Source organism: Hypanus sabinus, chromosome 25 (genome assembly GCF_030144855.1).
Source record: "Hypanus sabinus isolate sHypSab1 chromosome 25, sHypSab1.hap1, whole genome shotgun sequence".
Lineage (NCBI taxonomy): Eukaryota > Metazoa > Chordata > Chondrichthyes > Myliobatiformes > Dasyatidae > Hypanus > Hypanus sabinus.
This window is the reverse complement of record NC_082730.1, coordinates 8,832,253-8,857,648: the sequence shown is the minus strand read 5'-3', so window position 1 is coordinate 8,857,648 and position 25,396 is coordinate 8,832,253. Positions and strand designations below refer to the sequence as shown.

Here is a 25,396-nt window from a genome sequence, read left to right as displayed (position 1 = left end):
GCTGAGCATTTGTGTAGAGGTACCTACTGACTTATGTGGTCAATAAGTGTTACTGGATGGAAGTGTCATTGACACATTGCTGAAGGTTTTGAGCAGATTGACAGGGCAGTGATTAGATGGAATGGGATATTACTTCTGTTTTGTGGACAGGACATGACTGGATAATTCTCCACATTGTCAGGTGGAGACCATTATCAGAACTGTTTTGGAACACTTTAGAAACACAGTAAATTCTGCAGTGTACGTAATGAATAATGTTTGGAAAAATCAGACCATCACTACATTTTGACAGTATATTGCAAAAAGCAAAAGTTCTTTATGCACAAAGGAAGATCTCTTTTTGCATAAAGAATCCTGATGAAGAGTCTTGGTCCAAAACATCGACTGTTTATTCCCCTACATTGATTATGCCTGGCCTGCTGAGTTCCTCCACCATTTTGTCTGTTGCTCAAGCATCTGCAGAATCTCTTGTGCATGAAACAGTGGGAGATTTTACACAAATGAAGAAATTCCGAAGAGTTTACTCTGCAGTCTGTTGCTCAAGCATCTGCAGAATCTCTTGTGCATGAAACAGTGGGAGATTTTACACAAATGAAGAAATTCCGAAGAGTTTACTCTGCAAAATCTTTATTTTCCATTTTCAATCAGTATCTCTCCTGGGGAGAAGTTGTTGGAGTGGTCATGGTGACGGTTGGTAGATATTCGGTCCTGGACAGTTCCAGCCTCCATGGGGTCGGACTGTGGCTGCAGGTAAGAGATAAAGATGGTGTTGGAGTTAATTGCATGACTTTAACCTTCAGCTATTGATATCAGAACAACAATCATGTCACAGTTGGTGACTACGTCACCTCTTGACTAAAAAATAGATGGGGGTTACCAGTGCTCTGCGGTGCTCGAGCTGCTGGTCTATGCCAGCACATCTGTAAAGTACCAAGGGAGTGCTGTATTGGCAAGGATGCAGGGAGAGGGGGAGAGACCGATTGCTCTGCTGGGAGCTGGCATAGGATATGATGGGCTGAAGGGCTTCCTTTTATCTAGTCACAAGCAAGTAAGTTGCGATGAATCAAATTTATTACCTTCTTGATGCATCATCTATTTAACATTTATTACATACCCCCTGAGGATATTTTTACCATCAAGGGGGAGGTATGGAAACATGTAGACCTGCACTCAATGTTTTAGAAACAGTTATTGTCCTTCACCAGCAGATTTTTGAATGGTCCATGACCACTGCCTTATTTCTTTGCTCCCTTTTCGCCCTCTCTATCTATTTATCTATGTCTGTCTATCTATCTGTCTATCTATCTATCTATCTATCTATCTATCTATCTATCTATCTATCTGTAAATCATCTATCTATCAATCAACTATCTCTCTATCTATCTATCCATCCATTCATCTATCTATCCATATATCTGTTACTCTATCTACCCATCTATCTACGTATCTATCTATTTATCTATCTATGAATATATGTAGCTATCTAGCTATTTATCTGTCTGTCTGTTTATCTATTTATCCATCCATCTATCTGTCAATCATCTATCTATCTGTCTGTTTATCTATCTATCCATCTGTCAATCATCTATCTATCCATCCATTCATCTGTCTATCCATCTATCTGTCTGTTTATCTATCCATCCATCCATCCATCCATCTGTCAATCATCTATCTATCCATCCATTCATCTATCTATCCACCTATCCATCTCTCTACGTATCTATCTATTTATCTATTTGTGAATGTATGTAGCTATCTATCTATTTACGTCTGTCTATCTATCCATCCATCCATCCATCTATCTGTCAATCAATCATCTTTCTATCTGTCTTTTCCATTCATTCATCTGTCCATCTATCCATCCATCTGTCTATCTGTCAATCAATCATCTATCTATCTCTCTATTCATATATCTATCTGTCAATCCATTTATCTATCTATTTATCTGTCTATCTGTTTTTATATTTGTTATTCTAACTGACAGTAATACTTTATGCCTTGCTACAACAAATTTCAGGACATATGTCAGTGATAATAAATCTGATTCTGATTGAGATTTGATCACTCTTCCCTAATTCTGGATGTAATATGCTCCTTGTCTCCATGTAGAGCTCAGTCAGTGTCACTGGACTGGACAACATCATTACTTACCCGAGCAGAATGCATGTGCCTCCTTAAGCCCAGTTACAGCAGTCGCAGGACGGGTCGAAGACCAAGCCAGTGGCACACTTTTGCACGTAGGTCTTTCCGTTCACACACTGGTAGTAGACATTCTTGTTCTGGGGGTCGGCATGGAAACCATTGGATTTCCCTTTGCAGAAGTTAGGGTTCCCAGGGCTTTTCGTAGTTCCAGTGGGGGCAGCCGTGGCAGGCGTAGGAGCTTCAGTGGAGAAAGGGGAACGGGTTGGGGCAGGTCCAGCCACACATTCTGCAAAGGAATTGGTAAATTAGTTTATTCTTGTCAAATGTGCAGTGAAAAAATTTGTCTTGCATACTGTCCATTCCGATCTACTCTGAGGTTGTGCCCTTGAATACTAAAGTATGTATTGCCAGGAAGTATATACACTTTGACAGAAGAATTGCAGGAGTAGACTATCTTCCAAATAGGGAGAAATCAGAGGTGCAAAGAGACTTGGGAGTCCTTGTGCAGGATTCCCTAAAGGTTAACTTGTAAGTTGAGTCTGTGGTGAGGAAGGCAAGTGGAATGTATAAAAACAAGGATCGATTGCTGAGGCTTTATAAAGCATTGGTCAGACTACACTTGGAGTATTGTGAGCAGTTTTGGTCCCCTTATCTAAGAAAGGATGTGCTGGCATTGGAGAGGATCCATAGGAGGTTCATGAGAATGATTCCAGCAATGAAAGGGTTAATGCATGAGCAGCATTTGACAGCTCTCGGCCTGTACTCACTGGAGTTTAAAAGAATGGGGGCGGTGTAGTGTCATTGAAATGTTTCAAATATTGAAAGATCTGGATAGAGTAGATGTAGGGAGGATGTTTCTGAAAGTAGGTGAATCTAGGACCAGAGGGCAGAGCCTCAGACTAGGACGATGTCCACTTAGAACAGAGATGAGAAGGAATTTCTTTAACTAGAGGAGGAATTAATTGCCACAGACAGCTGTGGAGGCCAACACGTTGAATATCTTTAAAGTAGAGGTTGGTAGGTTCTTGATTAGTTATGAGGAGAAGGCTGGAGAATGGGGTTGAGAGAGATAGTATATCAGCCATGGTGGAAAAGCAGTACAAACTTGATGGGCTGAATAGCCTAATTCTGCTTCTTTGTCTTATGGTATTTATTAAACCTGAGGCATTTAAGATTGCTGTTAGTGAGGGGAGTCTTGAAACCTTCACCCTGTTGCAAATACCCTTGTGTCTCTGTAGTGGTTTCACTGATGCCCTTCAGCCTGAGAAGCAATGTTCCGTGTGTGTGTGTGTGTGTGTGTGTGTGTGTGTGTGTGTGTGTGTGTGTGTGTGTACATCTTTTGCTGCTGGTGCACGAAGGAACTTAAACTGAACACAAAAGGTTGTCACCCTCTACCTCGTTGGCATGTTAAGTATATTTCACGATCATAAACAATCACGTTCCCTTCTCCGGTTTCTGATGCAGACGGTGTTGACAACGTGGAGTTTGTGATGATTTGTCTGCAGATTTTAGAGCTGGTTTATTTAGACAGTTTCTATGGAAGAAATTATTCTGAGTGTACATGTTGCTGTCATGGAGTAAAAGATTGCACAGCACAAAGTTTTTGTGCACACATTACAAATTAAAGGGAACATTGGCAATGAGAAGGTGTGCTGTGTGGTTTCAGACAGTAATGTGGGTGACTGTAGAACCGCCCACTGTAATGGTCCAACAGGTCTATTGTACTATCAACACGTACAAACAAGCTGGATGAACTCAGCAGGTCGGGCAGCATCCGTTGAAATGAGCAGTCAACATTTCAGGCTGAGACTTTTCGTTAGGACCACAGCATCTGCAGTATACTTTGTGTTTACTAAGTCTATTGTACTTCTGTGCAAGAATACTAACTGATGGACTGCACTCATTCAGGAGTATTGGAATATATATTCATTATTATTAATATGTGCTTAATGTGGGAGAATGAGGGGTGATCCTACTGAAGTCTATGAAATTAAGAGGGGCATTGACATGGCCAAGTTCATTGTTTTTCCCAGGGCTGGAAAATGTAGAACTGAGGGCATCAGTTTATGGAGAGAGAACATAAAATTAGGAGCAGGAGTAGGCCACCTGGCCCGTCCACCCACCTGCCTTTTCCCCATAACCCTTAATTCCCCTACTATGCAAAAATCTATCCAACTTTGTCTTAAATATATTTACTGAGGTAGCCTCCACTGCTTCATTGGGCAGAGAATGCCACAGATTTACCACCCTCTGGGAAAAGCAGTTCCTCCTCATCTCAGTCCTAAATCTACTCCCCCGACTCTTGAGGGTATGTCCCCTAGTTGTAGTTCGATTTCAAGATTTAAGAGAAGTTTGGATGTGTACGTGGGTGTGACGGGTATGGAGTGCGATGCTCCATTGTGACTTGGCAGAACAGCAGTTCAACATGGACTAGACAGGCAGAAAGGCCTGATTCTCAAAGTTCAGAGTACACTTATTATCAAAGTGCTCTATGATCTTATGTCCATTGAAGTGGTAAAAAATTAACAGAGGAATTAAAAGGTTTCAGAGGAAGAGCAGAGCAGGTAGACAAATAAAGTCCAGGGACCATTATGAGGTGGACTGGGAGATCATCTTTAGCACATGAGAGATCTGTTCAACAGTCTGATAGGCAGCCCACTGTGGTGTTCCTGATGCCAACAGAGATGAGAGACAAATGCTGTCCTTGTTACAAATGACAATTTGGTGCCCCTCTGGCCCAATCTTCCACAAAGCTACAGGGTAGTTGGGAATGTGCAGGTCCCTGACCTTATTAAGTGTCAGAAATGGTCTGATGGGCCGAGTGGCCTCCACTGCTCACCTAGACGTGGGGGTGGGGGTGGTGGTTACCTGGGTTAATGTTGAGCTCAGAGTGCAGCTTGCTGATGAGAGGGTAGCGTCCCTGGTGACAGAAGGTGCCGCTGAAATCGTCCAGGGAGAGGGTCCACACCATGGCTCCTCCAATCTGGTTCTCCTTCAGCCACTTGATCTGGAAGGAAAATCACTCTGACAGTCAATGCCGGCCTGGAGACATCGGGAATGCCCCAAACCAGGGAGCGGTGGACTGGCTCCTGTGTTTCGTGCGATGGTGGTTCTGGCTGCCACAGTCCTAAGACGTGCAGTTATGGTTGGTAGTTGTGGGCTTGGTGTCTGGGGTGGGAGCATGTGACACTTGCAGGCTGCCCCAGCTGATCCTCGGACTGTGCTGGTCATTGACACAAACGGTGCAGGTCACTGGACGTTTCAATGTACATGTGATAAATGAAGCTAGTCTTTGTAAGGATAATGATTGATGCGATTGAGCTGGAGAGAGGCTTCGCCGTGATGCTGATGGTGCTAGAGTGCGTGAGTTATGGCGAGAGACCGGACTGACCAGGACTGGACTCCCTGGAGTGTTGGAGGCTGAGGGGTGACCTTATTGAAATTTATAAAATCGTGAGGGGTGTAGCTCACAAGGGCCGTGAGTCTTTTCTCCAGGTTAGCGGAGTCTAAAAGTAGAAGTAAAGGTTTAAGGAGAGAGGGGAGAGATTTAAAGGGGATCTGAGGGGTATTTTTTACACACACAGTTTGGAGGGAGTCTGGAATGAGCTGCTAGTGAAAGTGACGGAGGTAAACTCAGTAACAACATTTAAAACACATTTGGACAGGTACCTGGACTGAAAATGTTCAGGGACAATATGGACCAAATGCGGACCGATGGGAATATTCAGTTTGGTCAGCATAGTCGAGTTGGGCTGAAGGGCCAGATTCCATGTGGGAAGACTCTGCCTCTTTGATTTCTTATAGATTCCCAGGTATATGTGCCTTTAATGATCAGGAAATATAGAGTCAGTTCTGTGAATCTCTTGGGTTCACAGAACTGAGCCAGCAGCAGTAACAAGACCTGACCTTGATTTCATAACTCTTTGGGTTATCATATCCAACCCAATCCTTTCCCTTGTAGGCATATGGGACCATCTGGGGAGTGTCCCATTTCTGCGTAGCACCATTTAAGAAGAGGCAGATCTGTTGAAAGAAAGAAGGAATGAGTAGCAATGTTTAAAAGCGTCCAGGCACATGCAGTACATGGAGAGGAGAGTGTTGTATAATCAATATTTCAATAATATTGCAAATCTATTGTTTAAAAGCCTCTCGGCACATGCAGGACATGGAGAGGAGAGTGTTGTATAATCAATACTTCAGTAATATTGTAAATCTATTGTTTAAAAGCATCTAGGCACATGCAATACATGGAGAGGAGAGTGTTGTATAATCAATACTTCAGTAATATTGTAAATCTATTGTTTGATTAAACATTCTTGTTTCTTTAAATAATTCATTATGGGTTACATATAAAAGTACGTGAATGGCATATGGCATTATGCCACCACATCATAATTGTGTGACTCACTGAAAGTAAAAATGAACTAAGGACAAACACGAGGAAATCTGCAGATGCTGGAAATTCAAGCAACACACACAAAATGCTGGTGGAACGCAGCAGGCCAGGCAGCATCTATAGGAAGAAGCACTGTCGACGTTTTGGGCCGAGACCCTTCGTCAGGACAGTCTTGACCCGAAATGTTGACAGTGCTTCTTCCTATAGATGCTGCCTGGCCTGCTGCGTTCCATCAGCTTTTTGTGTGTGTTGCTTGAACGAACTAAGGACATGTTATTCTTGGCTCCGTGTTTTTCTTTTGATTCATTTTATGTTTTCGAGTTATAAAACATAACAGAGTTTAGAGGGCTACAGACCAGTCACGGGCAGGTGTGCCCAGCTTACTGGACAACAGAGTCAGCATGGATGAGTCGGGCCGAAGGGCTTTTAACTATAAGACAGTTAGGAGACGTCAGGAATGAGAAACCTGAACAACATCAGGGTACAGAAATACTGATGGAAATTTGGCCATTCAGCCGAGTGAGTCCCTGTTATTAATCGACTGTCAAAGCTCTCAAAGGTCTTATGTGTTCCTCAACGTCTTTAATATCAGAAATAATCAAAAACAATCAGATCGTTAAACAATCAATGTCAACAAAAAACTAGTTTTTAGCCAAATACAGTAAGTTTACCCAATTAAACTCAGTTAGTACAAAGTAAACACATGGTAACTCTGGTCCCTTGTTCACACCACTGAACCAGGGGGAGAGACTCCCTTTGACCGGGTTTAATCTGGCAGGGATTCTGGGGTAGATTCCCTACTGTGAAATGACAAGGAATTTCAGGAAATTTCCACTCAGTACGGTGGACAGCACCATGATTAAACGCAGGAATTCCAAGTTTATCTGCTTCGCCTTGAACTCCCTGAGTGTGTCTGGAAATGCTGGGGTGTTACCTGCTCCGTGTCACGTTGAGATTTGTGGGATCTTGCTGTGCCCACACTGGCTGTCACAGCTACAGAAGCACTACAATGGAGAGGGCCCGAGGTCGGGTTGTTGCTATGGAAACACAAGTCTTTCCCCCTGACGCACGTTACTTTGAACTATTACGGTATAGAAAGAGACAACTTCAAGGCAGAGGCGGGCTGGGACGAGGAGATTTCTCCTCATCTGGATGCAAGACCAAAACTAACAGGAAGAACCAGTACATGGTGGAGACAAGACTGTGGGAGAAATTTCCCAGGGTGGAAATGGCCAATGCAAGGGGCATAGTTTTAAGGTGATTGGAGGAGTATAGAGGGGATGTCAGGGGTAGGTTTTTCCACACAGAGAGTGCTGGGTGCATGGAATGCCCTGCCCGGGATTGTGGTGGAGGGAGATACATTGGGGCCATTTAAGAAACTCTCAGATAGGCACAAGGATGATGAAAGTGAAGGGATATGTAGGACGGAAGGTTTAGATTGATCTTAGAGTAGCCTAAAAGGATGGCACAGCTAAAAGATGGGCTGAAAGGCCTGCACTGTGCTGTACTGTTCTGTGCTCCATGTTAAGTTCGAGAGCAGTGGCAGGGTGCAGTGAGAGGAGCACTGGTCTGTCCGCAAGACTGAACTAACACATTCCCCCAACCACTGCTTTCCCATAATAATCAACAGTGCCCACCCGCTCCAGGCTGTGTGCCCCCCCCCACCTGCCTGCGATGTAGGGGATTATGGTGCCCCATCTCCCTCACTGAGGCATCTGGACACGGTGAGGCTGCAGGTTGATAAATACCTCAAAGTATGCCATGAAGCCGGCTTCCTGGGTGTAGTGACCCTCTGGCCCCTGGCCCACAGATGGGGCTCCCACCGCCGTGCTGGACGTTCGGAGCGTGAAGCTGCGTCCGTAGGCAGGGAATCCGACGTTGATCTTCTCGGCCGGAGCACCGTTATCCTTCCAGTATTTGATGGTGTAGTCCTGCGGATAGGAAGGGGAGGTGAGTGGGTTTGGGCATTCCTGGACCGCATACCCCTGGGATGAGGGATCGCTCTGCTCGGGGCCGGACGTCGATGGGTTGTGGGAACGATCTGCCCGGTGTGGAATATCTCTGGTACGTGTGATCATTCTGCTCAGTGCCGAACGTTTCCAGAATATGGGAAAATTCTACCGAGTGCAGAGTATGCCTGGGATGTGGGAGCACCGTTCACACTGCTCCATCCAGGATGTGGGAATACTCTTCCCAAGCCTTCATGCTTCCAGAATGTGAGGGAACCATTTATAGGGGCACACCTGCGACCTGGGAAAACTGATCCCATGATCGGGTTCCTTCAGGGTGTGGGAATATTCTTCCCAAGGCTGCATGCCTCTGGAATGTGGGAAAACTGTCTATTGTGCCCATTCATATGGGAATATTGCTCACAGAGCTAAATCCAGGGCTGTTTCCAGCTCAGGAATGTCAAAATATTTCCCAGAACTGGGTCCCTCTGGAATGTGGGAAATCTCTTCTCAGAAACATGACGGATGCTGGAGGAACTCGACAGGTCAGGTAGCATCTGCAGAGAGGAGTGGGCAGTCAAGACCCTTCATCTGGTCCAGTACACCGTTCCCAGGACGGAGTAACCCTGGGTTGTCTCCCTCCCTCTGAGGACCCACGTCAGCCTGCAGACTCTCGCTGGGGACAGGAAACCGGAGTCCCGGAGACAGGGACCGCGAGCAGCAGGTACATGGTCGCTCCACTGCGAGGGAAGCTACAAGACCCCATTGGATATACCTCGGGAATCCACTGTGAGGGCCAGAGGCAGGAGGCCACTTGTGAACCCAACAATAGGGCACTGAGGGTACTGGGGCAAACAGATGGTGTCCCGCAGGGGTCAGGGGTCAACTGGGAGGTTCTAAACCTCCTCCAGACCAAAACCAGCCAAGCCAACACCAATGTCATGCAACAGGGACAAGGCAGATCACAGCGCACATACTTCTTGCTGGTTACTGGGCAACTACTCAGCCACAGCCCAGCACCCACCCAAGGCTAATACCAGCCCTGGGAAGACCGGGAGAGAGATGGGGAGATGGGGAGAAAGATGGGAAGGAAGACAGGGAGACAGGAAGACAGGGAGGAGGTTGGGAAGGCATGGAGAGAGAAGGGGAGGGGGGGAGGATGGGGAGAGATAGCGAAACAGGAGGGGGTCCTAGATGGGCACGGCATCTGATGGAAGGAGCCCCCCCCCATCCCCCGTATGAAGGAAGCAGCAGTAAGACGAACCACATTGAAAAACTCGTTGTTGCCGCGGGCATTAGGGAGTGCGTAGAGAGGACTGTTCTCCCCGGTGAACGGGTTCCAGGATCCATAGAAATCATACGTCATCACGTTGAAAAAGTCCAGAGTTCTGTAAGAGGGAAGCTCGGTGAGAAACACTGAGGGAACACATCGTGAAATTTGTTGTTATGCAGCAGCAAGACTTTGCAATATGTAATAGTAAAAACCGCAAATTACATTAAGAATATATATATATTTAAGAAGTTAAATTTGTAATGCAAAAAGAGGGAGAAAGCAGTGAGGCAGTGCTCATGGGTTCAATATCCATTCAGAAATTGGATGTCGCAGGGGAAGAAGCCGTTCCTGAATCACTTCAGGCTCCTGTAGCTCCTTCCTGATGGTAACAATCATCAGGGACCCTCTACAAGACTCGATATCTCAGGAAAGTGACCTACGTCCTCAGAAGCCCCCTCCAGGCAAGATATGTCCTCTTCTCGATGCTGCCATCAGGCAGGAGGTCCAGGAGCCTGAAGACCCACACCTTAAGGTTCAACAACAGCGTCCTCCCCACTGCCGTCAGGTTCCTGAAATGGCCTGAAGAATCCTGACACTGCCTCTGACAATATTTCCCTCTTCCCTTTCTCACTCCAGCCCTGGTGTCCTAATTTGTTTATTTTGTTTTTCTAAGTTATGCAGATTTTATGTTAATTAAAGCTAATGTTAACTTGCATATGTTTGTAATGTTCTGTGCTGCTGCTGAATAAAGTTAATTTCCATGACGTTGATACCCTGACGATGTTAATAAACCTGGGAACTTGCTACAGACACTTTTCGCAGTAAAACTTCAATCAACCTGATGGCTTGACAGCTCACTCAAAGGAGATGACTCCCTGAAAACCTCCAGGACATTGATCCCCACAACCCTTCAAATCCACCAGGACTCTTGTCGTCATATTCCCCTAAAGGAAGCTTGTTCCCAGAACTAGGCTCACTGGGAATCCAATTCCCACCCTTCCCGGTGAATTTTGGTTCCTGCACCCCCTTTGAACTCAATATGACCCAGTAGTGGAGGATGTTGAGGCTTTGGAGAGAGTACAGAAGAGGTTCACAGGGTGCTGCCTGGTTTAGAGGGCTCATGCTATCACAAGAGGCTGGATAAACCTGGGCTGTTTTCTTTGGAGCGACAGAGGCTGCGGGGAGATCTGAGAAAGGTTTATAAGACTACGAGAGGCGTAGTTAGAGTGGACAGGGAGTATCTGTTTCCCAGGGCAGATATGTTCAATACCAGAGGGCATGCATTGAAGGTGAGAGGGAGTAGGTTCAAGGGGTTGTGAGGGGTAAGTTTTTAACTTAGAGAATGGTGGATGGCTGGTATGGGGGTAGAGGCAAATACATTAGAGGCTTTTAACAGATGTTTAGATTGACTCATGAATGTGAGGAAGATAGAGGGATATGGACATTGTGTAGGTAGAAGGGATTAGTTTTTGTTTTTTAATTTACTTTTTAATTGGTTTGGCACAACATTGTGGACTGAAGGGTCCGTTCATGTGCTAAACTGTTTATGTTCTATCATCTATGTTCAATGTCATATCTAAAAATGTGAATGGGGTTGGGAATTATGGGGAACATCATCGACAGTCTGGACAATCTCCCAGCTGGATATCACCCCAACATCCAGAGTGTGCGGCATTGTGGGATATCACCTGTCCATTGAAGGAAGGGTGGGCTCCTGTGGTCAACTACTTATACCTGTCTGGACACGGCCCCCCCGCTGACTGCTCCTGCGGCTCCTCCCACAGACCCCGGGATAAAGGCGATTGATCTGAGCCCGGCCTCTCTGTCTCCAGGATGTAGTATGGTGGTCACTCACTGCTTGTTCCTTCTTCCAGTCAATAAAAGCCGATATCTCGCCTTACGTCTCAGAGTGAGTTGTTGATGGTGCATCAGCTCCCCTCAGAGTTCAGGGACTGAGGTGAAGCCTGGAGAACCAGCAGTTTCTGCATCACCCCCCCCCCCCCACCCCCACACACTCCACTCCGACCTGCTCCAACACTCACTGTCCCAGCTGAGGGATCTCGTAGGCCGTCTCGATGGTGGGTCTGCCGGCAGCCACGGCCGCCGAGAGCAGGAGCCGCGGCCTCCCTGTGCTCTTCCCCTCGGCCTCGAAGGCTGAGACCAGCTCCTGAAACACAGAGGTGGACGTCAGTTCCCCCGGTAACGCACATCACAACAGAGTCTGGGAAAGGGACGAGAGAGAGAGGGGGGGGGAGGGGGAGAGAGAGAGAGAGAGAGAGAGAGAGAGAGAGAGAGAGAGAGAGAGGGGGGGGGGGAAGAAAGAGAGAGAGGAGGGAGAGAGATGGAGGGGGAGAGAGAGAGAGAGAGAGAGGGAGAGAGAGTGTGTGAGAGTGAGAGAGAGAGAGAGAGAGAGGGGAAGAGGGAGGGGAGAGAGGGAGGGAGAGGGAGAGAGAGGGAGAGAGATGGCGAGAGGGAGAGAGAGGGAGAGAGAGAGAGAGAGAGAGAGAGAGCTAGCTCTGAAACAGGTCCTTCACCCCAATTAATCTGTACTAGTAAAGATGCCTCAGCCAGGCAAGACACATTTGCCATCACTGAGCCACTATCTCACTAAACTTTTCTGATCCAATGACTTTCAGAAGTCAGGGTGGCTCTGTACTGTACTGGTTAACTCATCGTCTTACAGCACTGGCTATCACCCATCAGGGTTTAATTCCCGCCACCGTCTGTAAGGAGTCTGAACGTTCTTCCCGTGACTGTGTAGGCTTCCTCAGGGTGCTCCAGGTTTCCTCCCAGATTCTCACTGTATAAGGTTGGGGTTAGTGAGTTGTGGGCATGCTATGTTGGTGCCAGAAGCGTGGTCCCAGCACAATTCTCGCTACCTCGTTTTATTTATCTATTTGTTTGTTTGTTTGTTTATTTATTGGGACACAACGTGGAACAGGCCCTTCTGGCCCTTCGAAACATGCCACGCAGAATCCGTTGATTTAACCCTAGACTAATCACGGAATTGCATGGTTACATGGTCGGCACAACATTGTGGGCCGAAGGGCCTGTAATGTGCTGTAAATTTCAATGTTTAATGTTCTAATCATGGGACAGTTTACAATGCCTAATGAGCCTACCAACCGGTAGGAAACCGGAGCAACCGGAGGAAACCCACACGGCCACAGGGAGAACATACAAACTCCTTATAGACTGCAGCGAATATTGAACCCGGGTTGCTGCTACTGTAAAACATTGTGTTAACCACCAGGCTACCATGCATTTGATGCAAAGCAATGTAACTCACTGCATGTTTCAGTGTACATGTGACAAATAAAACTAATCTTTATATTTATCCATCTTATACCTCCCTCAACCTCTTCCTCTGGCAGCTCGTTTCACAATTTATCTACCACTCTAGTGTAATAAAGTTGCCCCTGAGTTTCATGTATCCGTTCCTAACCTTGTCTGCCGGTGACAGTGATCTGGGTCATTCAGGAGGGGAGACTCTTCCATTGGCTACACTCTACCTCACCTGAGTTAGCACGGTGAAGAGATGCTTGTCTTGCGGAGGACTTCCCCTCGATCCAGGATATTCCCAATCGATGTCCAAACCATCAAAGCCATACTTTCGGAGGAAGCTGATGGCGGATGTTATGAAGGTCTGACGGTTTTCACGTGTGGACACCATGGTGCTGAACCTGAGGGAGGAAAATCATCTCTGATGACCGTGACGGGCTGACTGTTCACTCCCAGCTTGGTCACACTTCCCAGTGCGAACGGCAACTGTTCTCATCTCATGACCCAGACAGAAACGAAACAAAATGTGTTCACTTACTGTTGAGTTCCGAAGTTCCAGCCTCCGACAGACAGCAGGGTTTTCAAGTTTTTGTTCCTGTTGAAGATTAAGAGATTGTTGGAGAATCATTCCTGAAATTAAAATATCCCAGTGCCCAAGATTTCGCCCCCAGTTCCAAGTTAACGGTGCCATAGAGTAATGGCTGTACGTTGTCCTTGGGTTTAGAGTTGGGACCAGTTCACCGGAATGGAGTTGGTCTGAAATAATAACTGTTTACACCCCTCCGTAGATGCTGCCTGACGTGCTGAGGTCCTCCAGCGTGCTGCTCAAGACTCCAGTGATCTCACCCTCTCTCTATTCCTCTCTATTTTGTTATCGCTCTATCTCAAGCTTTCATTGCCTCTATTTGTCTCTCTCTGTCTCTCTCATTCTCTGTCTCTGCCTTGCTCTATATCTTTTCGTCCGTCTCGGTCTGTCTGTTTCTCCCTCTGTCACTCACAGGCACACAGAGTTATACAGCACTGTAACAGGCCCTGAGGCCTAACATATCTGTCCCTCTGTCCCTTTCTCTCTCTCTCTCTCTCTCTCTCTCTCTCTCTCTCTCATCCTCTCTCTCTTGCTATCTCTCTCTTGTTCTCTCTGTCTCTCTCTTTCTGTCTTTCAGAATTTCATCACGACCTATTAAGGTGCCAACACAAAACATCAGTTCTTTATTCCTCTCCATAGATGCTGCCTGACGTGCTGAGTTCTCCTCTTTCCTTTCTCTCTCTTCTCTCTCCTCTCCTCTCTCTCTCCCCTCTCACTCTCCTCTCTATCCCTCCTCCTCTCTTTCTCCCTCCTGCCTCTCTCCTCCTTCTCTCTCTACCTCTCTCTCGCTTTCACTCTTGCTCTCCTGTCATTCTGTCATCATTCACAATGAGTCCTCATTCCATTTCTTTACAGAATCCACACTGTCATTTCCCTCTTGCCCGCATTCCCAGAGGATACATTCCAGGGATTTCACATGGTTTACATACCTTTTCCACATAACACATGCTGGGCTTTCGCCAGTGAACCTTCCCCACAGGACCTGCACAGGGCTCACTGCGTCTCTCTGGTTCCCCAGAGTCACGGACGTGTCTGTCCCCAACGTTCCCTGACCAGTGGAGGATCCAGGAGGATCAGGCTGACCAGAGGGAGCCTTTCACACTGTGATCTACAACAAATTTCACTCTACATTTCGATGTAGATGTGACAAATAAAACTTACTTTTAATCTTTATCTTTATCTCTGTGGTTGGTGGGATTAAATGGGAACACCCTGGAGAAGCCCACATAGTTACAGATAGAGCGTGCAAACTCCACACAGACAGCAGTCGAGGTCAGGATCAAACCTGGGACACTGGAAATGTGAGACACTGCACAGCATACTGGAAATGAAAGCACAAAACCTGGGTGCTGGGCCAGGAGGTCAGTTACCGCCCGCCGTACCTGGTCTTCAGCGCGTTGAACGAGTGGTAGAGGGTCACGTCGTTCCACTCGTAGGTGACGATCTTGTTGTTGCTCATTACGGCAAAGGCATAGATCAGGTGGGTGCACATACAGGGGTCGATGTCATCGGGGACGTATTTCGCCGCTCCGGGTCGGTACTGAGCCCAGTTGGCAAAGTAACACGCCAGTCTGTAGGCGGAGCCTGCGGGCGAGACACAGGAGTGAGGAGAACGCCGCGACCCAGCAGACAAAGTGAAGCAAAGATGGAGATGCACAGAGACTCACCCAGTTGCAGGCAGGCCAGCAAGACCACCGCTGTAAGAGAGAACACAGGGTCAGTGTCTGAGTGACGATCCGGTCCCTCCTGAACGATCAGGGTTGTTGCTCTTTTCCCAAGTACAGGCTGAGCTCCGGGATCTCAGCTCCCTGACCTGGGTTCTGATGGTGAGGCGCTCCCGTCCCTAAGCTTTCAGTTACTCAGAACTGCTGAAAGATCTCACGGTGAGCTCTGATTGGATTTGTCTGTTTGTTCATTCAGAAGATCGGGGACTCACTGACAAGCCCGGTATTTACAGCCCATTGATGACTACCCCTCGAAACTCGGCACAGAACCATCAGCTCTCAGCTGCTCATAGAACCATAGAGTCTGAGACAGGTGAGGCACAGTAAAAGGCCCTTCGGCCCACTGAATCAGTGCTGGCCTTCAGCTACCCATCAACACCAATCTGACACTGATCTATTTTGCTTATTCTCCACACCCTCTCACACCTCCCCCCAGATTCTATCCCTCACCTACACACTCAGGGCAATTTACCCACCAACACACACATCTTTGATATGTGGGAGGAAACAGGTGCACTCAAAGGAAACCCATTGAGCTACAGGGAGAACATGCGAACTCCACACAGACAGCGCCTGAGGTGAGGATCGAACTGGTGTCTCTGATGTGAGGTTGGGTAGTGTTTCTATCAGCTGCTGCTCACTGAGAGATGAAGATCCCTCTGACTCATATTTACTGAGCCATTGTGATGTTGGGTATCAAGGAATAGGAACGGAGTGGGCCATTCAGCTCCTAGTCCCTGCTACCCCATTTAACAAAGTCATAAACAGTCTTCTACCTCAGTACCACCTTCTTACTCTATCCCCATCTCCCTCAATTCCCTCACCATCTGGAAATCAACCACTCAATGTCTCAGATATTTCCAACAACTGAACTCCCACAGATTAGGTGGAGATTTCCAACGATCCACCAACCCCTGGGTGAAGAAATTTCTTCCCGTCTCTGGTCTGATTGGTAACCCCTCACTTTGAGAAAGTGACTACAGATTGCAGATAACCCCAGTCAGGGGAAACAGTGACTCTGCATTCAGACTGTTCAGCCCAGGGAGAACCTTGTCCACCTCAGTTAGGGACGAGACCGTGGTTCTGTGATCACCGCTCCTAGTTCTGGCTTTTTAGTTCCAGATTTCCAGAATCAGAACTTCAATGTCCAATGTCCAATTTCCAATGTCCCTTCCAATTTCCCTAATTCCTGTTTTGTAGGAATTCACTGATACATGAACACGTTGACGTGAAGGATCAACTCACCTGCAGTGATTATGAATTTTGCCATCTTGCAGTCCATGGAGTGTGCGAGCCCTGATGGCTCTTTATACCATGTCCTTATCTCTGTTTATTAATAACTTAGTGTGCTGAGAGCTCTATAGTTTTGGAAAAACAATCAACTACGCTTTTGATATTTACTATTCAACCTAAGCAAGTACTTGACCTGATAATTGTGAACGTTATCTTAATAAATACTCATGAAACCATCTGGAAGTTTGTCCTTCACCAAAGACCCTCTGCTGTTGGAACAATGGGAGGATATTTTAGAAATCTTCTCGAGTAACGTCCTCTATTGACGGAAGAGAAAGACACTCCATTTGAATGTGCTCCTTTTAATATTAAGAGAAGAGTCCATCTCTGAGTCTGGCTCTTTTCACAATTCCCATCAGGCTAGAAGAACAGAAGCCTTAGCTCCCACACCAACAGGTTCAGGAAGAGTTATTACGATACAACCATCTGAAAAGTCTTTGAACTTCACTCACCACAACTCTGGAATCTTTGCAACTCATGGAGTCATAGAGCACTACAGCACAGAAACTGGCCCTTTGGCCCATCTAGTCCATGCCAAACCATTTAAACTGCCTGTCCCCATCGACCTCCATCAGGACTATAACCCTCCATACCCCTTCCATCTATGTACCAATCCAAACCTCTCTTAAACATTCCAATCGAGTTCAGATGCACCACTTGCACCAGCAGCTTGTTCCACACTCTCACAACCCTTGTTCCCATTAAATTTTTCACTTTTCACCCTTAACCCATGACCTCTAACTGTAACCTCAGTGGAAAAAGCCTGCTTGTGTTTACCCTATCTATACCCCTCATGATTCGGTACACCTCTGTCAAATCTCACCACGTTCTTCAAGGAAGAACGTCCTAACCTATTCAACCTATTCAAAGTCCTAACCTATCCTGGTAAATTTTCTCTGTACTCTTTCAATCTTATTTACTTCTTCCCTGTAGGTAGGTGACCAAAACTGCTCACAATACTGCAAATTAGACCTCTCCAGCATCTTATACAACTTCAACATAACATTGAATATCCTGTCCTCAATACTTTTATTTTTGAAGTCCAATGTGACAAAAATGTACTTATCCAAATTTTTCTTAAATATTGAAATGAAATCCACATCCTCTACTTCAACTGTCAGCTTGTTCCACCTCACCACCTTACTCTCAAAGTGAAGAAGTTCTCCCTCAGGTACCCCTTAAATATTTCACCTTTCACTCTTGACCTATGACCTAGTTCTAGTCCTAACCAAACTCATTTGAAAGAACTTACTTGCCTTAACCTTGTTAAGGCATATTCTGGAGTTAGGTTATATAGAAAAAAGCTTACTTCAGCAACTAATTAGAACATGGATTGTAGATTAAATTTTAAAATGCAGTCTGGGAAGTAATTTTTTGGAGCTGTGGACACCAGTTGATTTGAAAACCAGACAATGCTGATTAAAACATAGAACATAGAATGCAGCACAGTACAGGCCTTTCGGCCCACAATGTTGTGCTGACCCTTAAACCCTGCCTCCCATATAACCCCCAACCTTAAATTCCCCCATATACCTGTCTAGTAGTCTCTTAAATTTCACTAGTGTATCTGCCTCCACCACTGACTCAGGCAGTGCATTCCACGCACCAACCACTCTCTGAGTAAAAATCCTTCCTCTAATATCCCCCTTGAACTTTCCACACCTTACCTTAAAGCCATGTCCTCCTGTACTGAGCAGTGGTGCCCTGGGGAAGAGACGCTGGCTGTCCACTCTATCTATTCCTCTTAATATCTTGTATATCTCTATCATGTCTCCTCTCATCCTCCTCCTCTCCAAAGAGTAAAGCCTTAGCTCCCTTAATCCTTTAATCATTCATTTTGGGATCTGGAGTGTGGGTGCAAAAAAGGATGTATGAAAATTATATGTAATTCAAAGGAAGCATTGTAGCTATATTGTAACTATTGAATTGTCCTGCTGTTACCTTTGACCTTTAGCATATAAAATGTCATGTAATATTGGGTCCAAGAGTGTCTCACTTTGATGCCTGCTCATTTTTATTGAATAGAACTCTTCTGTATCCACAGCTTCAGTATCTCTCTGGTGAATTTGTTCATGCTAAAACATTTGGGGGCTTGTCCGGGATACATTGTACGACCAGCAGTCTCAGCAGTCTAACTAGGTGAGTGTTTTTTTAAATCAGCAGTCACACCTGGACCTGTGGGGTCAGTGGCAACTGGATCATGAGGTGTCATGAACACGCCGGAGTGCTGAACTAGTAGATATGAAAGGAGCATGGTGCGTGTGCATGCATGTGTGTTTATGTACAAGACTAGACTTTGTGTGTTAACTTGGTAGATGAGGCCATCAGCAGCAAAGGGTGTTTACCGTTGGCTTGGTATTTCCGCAATGGTATCATAGACCAGTGAGATAGACCAGAGGAGGGGGAAGAGAAGTCATAAAGCCATGACATCACAGATAACTTGCTTTGTGGGCCAGCAGCTGGGGCACACAGCCAGGAACTGCTGGAATAGGCATAGGAGGGAAAGGAGATGATTTGTTACAGCTGTGACTGCTCAGGCCGAGATTGGAGTCAGTGCCCTGAAAAAAGGGGGAAGTGTGAAAATGACTCACCAGAGCGGGCAAAATCCACAGCACCGCCCTTTCTTTCTGATTCGGCTGCTGCCCAGATTATAGGGCTGGTGACGGCAGCCTCTAATGCCAGTGGTGGGCATCCGCAGATGTACACAGGAGGTTTATTAGGGGGCCAGCAACATGAAATGTTGGTGGGCACAGGGTCATCAGTAATAGTAACTGATCTACTAGTGAGGAGACTTACATTACCACTGCAGGAGGTGAAACAATGAGGGTGGAAAGAAGTCAGTCCAGGTACTGGAGGTTAAGGGAGTGCAGTCTCCTGTAGATTTTTGGGTGTTCCCAAGCAACTATGGCACTATCCTGGGATTAGATTCACTGACGAAGGCAGCTGCTATCACAGACTCAGGAAAGGGAGAGATAACACAGACAAGATGGGGGCCCGAATGTGTGTGACCCGCAAAGCAACTAACATGGCCCTCAGAGAGACAGCAGCTCCAGGCAGGGAGGAGGGACAGGGTGATGTGTGGGAATCATGTCAAAAGGTCCCAAGGGTAGGAGCCATGCACATCAGGAGCTGTTGGAAGTAGTGCATCTGCCTGAGGAGGGAGTAGTGATTAAATTAAGACCTCACCAGAAAGGGGACAGCAAGGAGCAGAAAGGGAATGAGTGAGCAGATATCAGTGTGAGCAGGGCAGCGGAAGAACAAGAAGCAACAGAAATTACAAGTGTACAGAAAGGAACTACAAATACCATTTTAGTAAGATTACATGGAGATGTGACGGACCTCCGTAACCAGGGTAACCAGAGGCAGCCAATGGAAACATTGGACTTGGATTCAAGTGTAAAAGACAGACGAGAGTGGAGATTGGACCACTGGAAGGTGAGGTAGTAATGGGGGACAAGGAATTGGTGGACAAACTGAATAGATATTTAACATCAGTTCCTCACTGTGGAAGACACTATCAGTATGGTGGAAGTTCCAGGAGTCAGGGTTTATGGTGTCTGTGAAGTTACCATTACTAGAGAGAAGGTTTTTGGGAAACTGAAAGGTCTGAAGGTAGGTAAGTCCCCTGGACCAGGTGGTGCACTCCCCAGGGTTTTGAAGAAGAGGCTGAAGAGATTTTGGAAGCATTAGTAATGATCTTTCAAGAATCACTAGATTCTGGGATGTTTCTAGAAGACTGGAAAATTGCAAACGTCTTGCCACTCTTCAGGAAGGGAGAGAGGCAGAAGAAAGGATGCTGTAGGCCAGTTGGTCTGACCTCAGTGGTTGGGAAGATATTGGAGTTGATTTTTAAGGATGCGGTTTTGGGGTACTTGCAGGCACATGACAAAATAGGCCACAGTCAGCATAGTTTCCTCAAGTGAAAATCTTGCCTGACGGATCTGTTGGAATTTTTGAAGAAACACCAAGCGGGGTAGACAGAGGAGAATCAGCTAACGTTGTGTACTTGGATTTTCAGAAGGCCACATATGAGGCTGTTTAGTAAGCTACAAGCTCATGGTATCATAGGAAAGATTTAGCATGGATAAGGCAGTGACTGATTGGCAGGAGGCAAAGAGTGAGAATAAAGGAATAAAGGGAGCCTTTCCTGGTTGGCTGCTGGTGACTAGTGGTGTTCCACAGGGGTCTGCGTTGGAATCAATTCTTATTACATTATATGTCAACAATTTGGATGATGAAATTGATAGCTTTGTTGCAAAGTTTTCAGGTGGTATGAAGACATGTGGAGGGGCAGGTAGATTTGAGGAAGTAGAGAGGCTACAGAAGGACAGACAGATTAGGAGAGTAAGCAGGTGGAATACAGTGTCGGGAAGTGTACGGCATGCATTTTGGTAGGGGAAATGAAAGAGTTGACTATTTTCTAAATGGAGAGAAAATTCAAAAACCTGAGTGCAAAGGGAATTGGGTGTCCTTGCGCAGGGTTCCCGAAAGGTTAAGTTGAGTCTGTGGTGAGGAAGGTAAATGCAACGTTAGCATCATTTCAATAGGATATAAAAGCAAGGATGTAATGTTGAAAGCTTATAAAGCACTGGTGAGGCCTCATTTGGAGTATTGAGAGCAGTTTTAGGCCCCTTATGTCCTGTAACTGAGGACGGATCAAAGGAGGTTCACGAAAGTGATTCCAGGATTAAACGGCTTGTCACATGAAGAGGGTTTCATGGTTCTGGGCCTGTATTGACTGGAATTCAGAAATATGAAGAGTGACCTTATTGAAACCTATCAAATGGTGAAAGGCCTTGATAGAGTGGATGTGGAGAGGATGTTTCCTACAATGGGACCAGAGCATCAAAATAGAGGGGCGACCTTTTAGAATGGAGACGCAGTCGTTCAAATAAAGACTGCCCCAAACCCCTCCAATACATTGATGAGAAGGCCTGTGAGCCTGACACATTTACCATGCTGGTACCTCTGTCCAGAGAATAACTGTTGAGTTTTAGCTATCAGGAAATGAAGGGGTGAAGATAAGAATGTGATTAAACTGCAATCAGCCAGCAGGAAAGTAGGCAACAAGCATACAAATAACAAAGCTGCATTTTAAAGACTCTTGGTCAAACTTCTGGAACAATCTCTTCTTAGAGTCTTGTTTGTAGAGATTAGGGTTGATTATGTAGATGTAGACGCACATAGGGTAATTGGGGGAAGGGTTCCGAAGCAGGGCATTTTTGCTGTCCTATTTGATTAGATCCTCCTTAAGGTTTGGCCTTTCCTAGAACAAATTTATTTTTGTCCAGGAGGACCAAGAGGAGGGACTGTTAGGGAGTAGTCTAGAGTTAGGTTATATAGCAAAATATTAACTTCAGCAAGCAATCTTTAGACCTGAATGTGGACTGTAGATTAAATTTAAAATGCAGCCTTGGACAATAGTTACCTGGAGCTTTGGATGCCAGTTAATGGGAAAACCAGACAATGCAGATTAACATTCATTTTGGGTGTCTGGAGTATGGGTGTGAAGGAGGAGGTGTGTGAAAACTGTATGTAATTCAAAGAAAGCATTGTAGATACATTGTAACTATAGAATTGTCCTGCTGTTACCTTTGATCTTTAGCTTTTAAAATGTCATGTACTATTGGATCAAACAGGCCTCTGGAGTGCATCTCGCTATGATGCCTGGCACTCGTTGCTGTTGAATAAAACACTTCTACATCCACTAGCTTCAGTGTCTCTCTGATGAGTTTGTTCACATTACAATACCCCTCATGATTTTGTACACCTCAATCAAATCTCCCCTCATTCTCCTACGCTCTAGGGAACAAAGTACTAACCTATTCAATGTTTCCCCATAACTCAGGTCCTTAAGTCCCAGCAACATGAAGTGCCCGTTGAGTGCAAACAATGTTAATGTTATGAAATTGGTAATTATGTGCATCCACTGCGTGATTTCTCAATGTTTCCTGGCTCTGATTTTCTAACTGATGTTGCTATTTAAAATTGGGAAATTCTGAGGTTAAGGGAAAGAGGAAATAGTTGGAAGTGACAGTGTTCTGCTCTTGAGAAATGTAGATCATTACTCACTGGCATTGTGAGTTCCTTTTTGTTTGAGCTTATTTTGACAGATGTGTTATTGAGAAATCACAAGAATAATATTGCAAATAGAGTCATAGGACTGGAACAGTCACGGCACAATAGTGTAACAGCTAGGGTAATGTTATTACAGTGCCGGTGATCAGCGTTCAATTCCTGCCACTCCCTGTAAGGAGTTTGTACGTTGCCTCCGTGACTCCAGGTGCTTCGGTTCCCTCCTACATTTTAGGGACGTATGGGTTAGGGTTAGTGAGCTGCAGGCAAGCTATGGAGGCACCAGAAGCAGGGAGACACTTGCAGGCTGCCCCCAGCACCTAGAACATAGAACATAGAACAGTACAGCACATTACAGGCCCCTTGGCCCACAATGTTGTGCTGACCCTCAAACCCTGCCTCACATACAACCCCCCACCTTAAATTCCTCCATATACCTGTCTAGTAGTCTCTTAAACTTCAGTAGTGTGTCCGCCTCCACCACTGACTCAGGCAGTGCATTCCACGCACCACTTTCTGAGTGAAAAACCTTCCTCTAATATCCCCCTTGAACTTCCCTCCCCTTAACTTAAAGCCATGTCCTCTTGTACTGAACAGTGGTGCCCTGGGGAAGAGGCGCTGGCTGTCCACTCTGTCTATTCTTCTTAATATCTTGTACACCTCTATCATGTCTCCTCTCATCCTCCTTCTCTCCAAAGAGTAAAGCTCTAGCTCCCTTAATCTCTAATCATAATCCATACTCTCTAAACCAGGCAGCATCCTGGTAAATCTCTTCTGTACCCTTTCCAATGCTTCCACATCCTTCCTATAGTGAGCTGACCAGAAATGGACACAGTACTCCAAGTGTGGCCGAACCAGAGTTTTATAGAGCTGCATCATTACATTGTATCTCTTAAACTCTCTCCCTCAACTTATGAAAGCTAACACCCCATAAGCTTTCTTAACTACCCTATCTACCTGTGAGGCAACTTTCAGGGATCTGTGGACATGTACCCCCAGATCCCTCTGCTCCTCCACACTACCAAGTATCCTGCCATTTACTTTGCACTCTACCTTGGAGTTTGTCCTTCCAAAGTGTACCACCTCACACTTCTCCGGGTTGAACTCCATCTGCCACTGCTCAGCCCACTTCTGCATCCTATCAATGTCTCCCTGCAATCTTCGACAATCCTCTACACTATCTACAACACCACCAACCTTTGTGTCGTCTGCAAACTTGCCAACCCACCCTCCTACCCCCACATCCAGGTCATTAATAAAAATCACAAGAAGTAGAGGTCCCAGAACAGTTCCTTGTGGGACACCACTAGTCACAACCCTCCAATCTGAATGTACTCCCTCCACCACAACCCTCTGCCTTCTGCAGGCAAGCAAATTCTGAATCCACCTGGCCAAACTTCCCTGGATCTCATGCCTTCTGACTTTCTGAATAAGCCTACCGTGTGGAACATCCTTGGGCTGTGTTGGTTGTTGCCGCAAACAACCCATTTCACTGTATGTTTCGATGTTTCATCCCGACTTCCAAATGACAGAGGGGAAGAAGTTGTTTCTGAATCATTGAGGATGGTTTTTCATGCTCCTGCATCTCCTCCCCGATGGTAATAACAAGAAGAGGTTGGGATTTTATAGATAGATGTCCTTGTCAACGTGAACAAGTTGGGCTGAAAGAATTGTTTCTGTGCTGTAGGACTCAGTGACTCGATTTACAGTGAGATAGCTTGCAAGGATTATTTTCCATCAGTGTGGTGACATCCTCTGGCCCCTGATCCAAGATGAAAGTGTTTTTCTTTTTGAGACAGGAAACCAAAGCACCATGTGAGAGAAAGAAGACCATAAGACCTAGGAGCAGAATTAGCCCATTCGTCCCATCGAGTCTGCTCCACCATTCTATCATGGCCTCTTTACTATCCCTCTCAACTCCATTCTCCTGCCTTCTTCTCACAAACTTCGATGCCTTACTGATCAAGAATCTATCAACGTCCATTTTAAATATACCCATTGACTTGGCCTTTTGTGACAATGAATTCCACAGATTTAGCACTCTCTGGCTGGTGAAGCTTCTCCTCCTCTGTTCTAAAGGGACTTCCTTCTATTCTGAGACTGTACCCTCTGGTCCTAGACTTCCCCACCATTAGAACCATCTTCTGCACGTCTACTCTATCTAGCCTTTCAATATTTGATAGGTATCAATTAGATCTTCTTCGAACCACCAGGGACAGCCCAAACACATCAAATGTGCTCATATATTAACCCCTTCTTTCTCAAATTTAGATGGAATGTGTCTTTGTGCCTTGAAAGCTGGAATAGAGAAAAACAAACAGCAGAGACAGTCCATGCCACCAGGGCCTTGGCAAGCTCTATCTAATTCATGAGCTACATTGACGTGTCCACTTACCAGACCACAATAGTGATGGCATCATCTTAAAACAGCTAGCCCTGTAATCTGAAATGCCAGAGATGAAGTAAACACAAACTGATCTTGACACTTCCCTTTCCTTTCTTCATTCCGACCTTTCTAAAACAGCATGTATTGGAATGAGTCATCATTTCAATTGTGTCACTTTCTTGCACTCTCAGTTTGAGCAGTCTATTTTCTTCACTGTCTTGTATAATTTATCTATAATTTACAATCAATAGCATCTTTATTCCTGCACCTAATAAAGTGGCCACTGTGTG

At 45.8% G+C, this 25,396-nt stretch overlaps 1 protein-coding gene across 1 annotated transcript; it reads right to left on the bottom strand.

The window, feature by feature from the left end:
* Positions 1-618: 618 nt before the first annotated feature.
* LOC132381266 (acidic mammalian chitinase-like) lies at positions 619-25,149 on the bottom strand. The gene is made up of 12 exons (XM_059950648.1): positions 25,116-25,149; positions 15,296-15,325; positions 15,011-15,212; positions 13,581-13,637; positions 13,278-13,443; positions 11,803-11,927; positions 9,752-9,875; positions 8,287-8,469; positions 6,049-6,165; positions 5,011-5,149; positions 2,152-2,428; positions 619-744 (listed from the first exon to the last, which is right to left on the bottom strand). The coding sequence occupies exons 1-11, from the start codon at positions 25,138-25,140 to the stop codon at positions 2,175-2,177; spliced, it is 1,422 nt and encodes a 473-aa protein (XP_059806631.1). The 5' UTR covers positions 25,141-25,149; the 3' UTR covers positions 619-744; positions 2,152-2,174.
* Positions 25,150-25,396: the final 247 nt, after the last annotated feature.